This window comes from Colobus angolensis, unplaced genomic scaffold, assembly GCF_000951035.1.
Source record: "Colobus angolensis palliatus isolate OR3802 unplaced genomic scaffold, Cang.pa_1.0 Scaffold51, whole genome shotgun sequence".
Lineage (NCBI taxonomy): Eukaryota > Metazoa > Chordata > Mammalia > Primates > Cercopithecidae > Colobus > Colobus angolensis.
This window is the reverse complement of record NW_012118599.1, coordinates 10,807,040-10,812,358: the sequence shown is the minus strand read 5'-3', so window position 1 is coordinate 10,812,358 and position 5,319 is coordinate 10,807,040. Positions and strand designations below refer to the sequence as shown.

At 41.7% G+C, this 5,319-nt stretch overlaps 1 protein-coding gene across 3 annotated transcripts in view; it reads right to left on the bottom strand.

Annotated features, from left to right (window-relative positions):
• Window positions 1-752: 752 nt before the first annotated feature.
• Window positions 753-5,319, bottom strand: part of RCAN2 (regulator of calcineurin 2) — a 254,779-nt gene continuing 250,212 nt past the window's right edge. For all 3 annotated transcript variants that reach the window (XM_011960294.1, XM_011960293.1, XM_011960295.1), the window contains one exon: window positions 753-3,321. In XM_011960294.1, coding sequence (XP_011815684.1) covers window positions 3,161-3,321 — 161 coding nt within the window. In that variant the 3' untranslated portion in view covers window positions 753-3,160. The remainder of the gene's footprint in view (window positions 3,322-5,319) is intronic.

Sequence of the window (5,319 nt, the reverse complement as noted above, 5' to 3'; positions counted from 1 at the left end):
ATTCTCCTGCCTCAGCCTCCCAAGTAGCTGGGACTACAGGCACCCGCCACCATGCCCGGCTAATTTTTTGCATTTTTAGTAGAGACGGGGTTTCACCGTGTTAGCCAGGATAGTCTCGATCTCCTGACCTCATGATCCACCTGCCTCGGCCTCCCAAAGTGCTGGGATTATAGGCGTGCGCCATTTGTAGTTTTTTTAAAAAACATTTTGGATATAATTTATTTGACAGCTACATGTGTCTCAAATATCCTTTTCCAGTCTGAAGCTGTCCCTTTTCATTCTCCTAATACCCATCTGATGAACAGAAGCTCTTCATTTTAATGAAATCTAATGTATTAATCATTTAGATTATGATAGTGCTTTTTCCCTGAATAATAATTTTTTGCTGACTTAGGTCTCTTACAGTGTTTTTAGCAAGAGAATAGAGTGGGAAGACATTAAAAGAGGTTCTTAGTACACTTGAAATGGCTTTTAGCACCAAGATGTTGAAACACGGCAATAAAACAGGGACCTCTCCCAGTTCCTCTTATCAGAGGCCAACCCAGCCCTCCAGGCCCTGCTCAAGGCCCCCTTCCCCCAAGAGATGGCTGCCAACCAGCTTCCCCCACTTTCAGGAAGAACCTAGGTATATGGGTTAACCCCATATGTTGGGGACGTCTTAGAAAAACTCTAGGTTGAAATGCACTCCTCCACAATTACCCCTCAAGAAAACCCAACTCAGGTCGACAACACAGAAATTACACCACGTGGACAAAGAGTCATTCACCAGATATATTTGAAGTCTAAGCTCTTTGAGCTATACACGTGCACAAATGATTCAGTTGGTGGAAATCTTCCCCTCCCCCTTCATTGTTAAACTTTTCAAACTTAAAATAGTGCTAAAGAGGTTTGCATAATGTGTGTCATGGAAATGCTGAGGCGATTCTAGCTTTCACAGTGCTAGGAGGTTCCCTTGCAACACTTCAAAGAGTCTTTCCATTTCATACCGTTCTCCTAGGAAAAGCCCCTCTTTTCCCCCGCCGCAAACCCAACCTAGTGAAAGAATTACTTGATCTGCGACAGGTTAACACTGACACAGAGCAGTAAGTTTTGCTAAGACTAACTCCAGAGGCCATCTACTTCATTGTGTTTCTTTTATGACTACACAGAATGGTCATTTCAACTTTTACTAAGTGGTTAAAAATGTCGGATATGTCTTTTAAAAAAAATTTAAAAATCATTTTCAAACATTTTCTCTCACCTAGATTTCTTTAGAACCTGCATTCTGGAAATTCAGGGTAGCTTAAAAAGTCAAATGACCCCACAGATGACTGCGAAGAGTCAGCTTCAAAAGGCTGGCTGCTGCAGTGCTCTGCATCTGAATAGCCGAGTCCACTATTTCTTCCACTAGAGGACACCATTTCTCCACTACTAAGTCTGTAGTCATTAATCATCAATGAAAAACCAAAAACCTCCACAGCAAAGGAAAGTCAAAGCATATGCTTACTGTACACTCCTCAGATTTTATTTTTAAAAGGAGTTTTCATTTTCCTTATGGAAACTCAGGATTTTACAAGCAATGCTCTCCTCAGTTTCACCTGTACTGTGTCCAGTACGATATTGCTATATTCACAGTAAAACGGACTTTAATTTCTGAGTGATCAGTCTATGTTTTAAGTTTCTGATGAAACTAACATACACCTTAGTCAAAAACCACAACAATCCCTCAATCTGTTTGCTGTGTTGTTGTTCTTGTTTTTCTGAGGCTTGGGTAATGAAAGTACTTCCCCCACTCCATTGTAATCTGCATTTGCATCTAAAGTAATTCATTAATGTACAGGAGTAGATGAGGCCTGGCACATATAGCAGAAGGTAATGGTTCTATAGGTGTATCTTCTGTAATGCACTTTGGGCTAGAGAAATAGAAAAATCACACGTAACAAAAACAAATAACTTTTTTGAGCACATGGGCATTGCGTGAGTAGGACCGGCATACATGTATCTATCATCCTTCCCCATTTTAACATGCTCAGCTGCTGCTGCATTCTGGAGATTTAGCTTCATCCCAATAATCTACAATGGACACTTGCATCTTTATTTAAAAACAAGTGGTCTTGATAGCAAAGATGTTAGCTAATCATGTATATATTGGCATTAGATATTTTGTGTCCTTTCAAAATTCAGCATGATCCTTACTAGAGCGTAATATTATCAGAGTATCTGTATTAGTATATGAAGGCATTCATAAGCAATGCACATTATGTTTTGAAGCAGCTAATGGTTGAACAATCACTAAATAAAAAACATCCAGATTTTAAAAGCACAGCTGAAACATTTGTACAAATATACAAAGAGAGAAAACAATCATTCAGACACCATGAAACTTTTGTAATAAATAGGTTTGTCTGAAATCGGTCTCTATCACCCTGGACAAGCCTCCCCAACGAGGCTGGGAAAGTTCTACAGGGGAGTGGTGTTTGAAATCTATTGAGGAATATCTTTGGGGCCAAGCTCAATTTTGCCTCCAGGAATTTCAACAGAGCTATGGTGTATTGACTCACAATAGTGAATACACCCAGACTTGTTGAGTTGGAATATGCTGATCATTTTCCTAATCTAGATAGGACATGGCTGGATGCTGACAATCTGTGAGTTACAGGATATCCTCAAATCATGAAAATAAATGCTGGTGATCATGCATGTCCTGGGAATGTTGGGATGCAGAGGACTGAGTGAGACCAGACAGGGATATCTCATGCAGTCAAAGTCAAGTTTACATATGGTCCTATTTAAGTGGCCAGGAAAGAACAATGCACACACGTCAGGACTGGGACTGAAACAGCTCACAAACAACACAGGTGCTATTTGTTACTGATGTCTCTGGCTTGGATCAACATGAGAGAACAAAGATATAGGCTGTGCTGATTGTTTAATAAGAAAATACTACTTTTTTCCCTAGAACCTTCTAAATAATGGGTTATACTTAATGGGTATGATATGATCAGGAGACATATCACCTTTTCCTAGCCCTTTTGTCCGAGAGGCTTGATAACAAGGAAGGAATCTCAAACAACCAAACACCCAGGAATTTAAAGGCAATTTTTTTTTTTTTGACAAACAACAGGGGGAAAAAGCATGATAAAGAGGAGACGGCTATTATCATCGAGGCGGAGCAGGCAGCTCAGTTGGACACGGAGGGTGGGAGGCCAGGACGCCGAGTTTGGATGATTTTTGGCTTTGGGGAAGTCTTTGAGTCCTCTTCTTCCTCTATGTCACTGTCGCACACGTGGACGACGACACTTGGGGTGGACTCAGTCCCTGCATGGAGCTCATACTTCTCTCCTGAAAAGCAAGGAAAATGGAAGTGAGAAAGAGGGAGGGATTTCAAAAGAGCTCCTGGAGCAGGGTCTGCTTAGGAAATGAGAGGAGCATTTTCCAGGGTCTCAGGAAGCCTGCGATCTTATGCAGGGATGGCACAGGGTGTTGGCAGGTGGAAGATCAATTTCCTTATATCTTGGCTCTGCAACTTATCAACTGTGCAACCCCAAACAAGCCACTCAATACCTCTTAGCCTTCACATCCTTTGCCGTAAATTTCAACATGGTAATACCTCCACTCTGTAGGATGGTGGCGAGGACTGGATGGGCTTGGCAGTTAGTCATATTAGTTTCTCTTCTATTTTCCAACCTTGCTGCTAATTGTTGAGTAATCTTGAGCCAATCACTTCACTTCTTTATCTTTTGAATATGGTAGTCTCTGAGTTCCCCTCCAGCTGTACACTTCTTACAGTCAGAGTTGCTCCAGGATGGAATAAGGCAGGGTCATCACATGCCCAGGATTCAGTGGTTACTAAGTAACTGGGTTAGATGACCATCAAGGCCCTTTCTAGTTCCAAGTGTCTACATTCTTGACTGGCTCATATTACAGTCAAATTGCTGTTAGCTGACTGGCTTTCTGTCTTTCTGTTGCTTCAGTAGATGTTTCTTGAGCATCTCTCATGGTCTATTGCTACTCATAAAGGCTACAAGGCAGAATAAAAAGTATTTGTGCCTTTCACAAGTGCACAGTCCAGGGGAGACACGTGGAGACAGAACATATCACAGTATAAAATGGTGAGTACTACGGTGGCAATGTATGTTAAGGACTATGGCATCAAATGGTAAGGAAAGGCTTCCTAGTGGACTGGCAGCTGATTTGGATCTAAAAGACAAACAGAAGACCTCCGGGTGATAGGATAAGAGGAGGTGGCATTCTCAACCTCCATGCTTGTAACTTTTCAACTTCATTGTTGACATACTCATCTTAATCCTCTCCAGACATCCCATCCTTCACTTCCCATCTTTCGTGGATCAGAAGAAAAGTCTTCCAAAAACAATGACTCCAAGACATCCTCCTGGTTAGTGGCTCTCTAGATCTCACAAGATCAAGTATAAATTTTTTAGTCTAGCACAGAAGACCCTGCGTAATCTCTCACCAATCTTTTCCAATACTACCTGCATCGATTCCTTCTTTGTTTTGGTCAAACTGGTTTACCTGTTGGCCCCTAATCATGACAGCTAAATTCTTAGGGCCACCAAACTAGCTACTTTTACTTGGCATAGCCTCACTTCTCTTCCAGAGTTCCCTAAATCCTGCCCTTCTTCCAGGATCAAAGCCAGACCCCATGCAGCCCAGGAATCTGCTATTCTCAGTCTTACAAGTGCCTCTACTGGGTGGCTGGAGCAAGTATTGTCAGTTCCAGTGACAGGACACTAATTACGTGCTACTGTGCATATCTTGGTAAGCCTTAATGGTGCAAATGGAAAATTTTCACAAGGTACAGTTTTAAATTCTGGATGCTGATGTTAGGGAATGAGGAGCACCGATAATGCAATAAATACCAAAGCTCTTCTAAGTGATGCTGGGAAGGATGTAGACATTCAGAGACAGCCATTGTTATTGGTTGAATCAAGTGCCCTCAAAAGATGTTGAGGTCCTAACTATCCTCCAGTAGTTGTGAAAGTAACTTTATTTGGAAATAAGGTCTTTGCAGATGATCAAATTAAGATGAGGTCATTAGGGTGGGCTCTACTTCAATATGACTAGCACCCTTATAGAAAAAGGAAGGTTGGACATTGACATACACCCAGGGAGAATGCCATGTGAAGACTGAGGTTATGCAGCCATAAGCCAAGGAACTACCCGAAGCTAGGAGAGGCCAGGAACAGATCCCTCCCTGACACCTTCAGAGACAACATGGTCCTGTGTACACTTTGACCTGAACTTCTAAATTCCAGAACGGTGAGTCAATGAATTTTTGTCATAAAATCCACTCAGTTTGTGGCACTTTTTTTTTTTTTT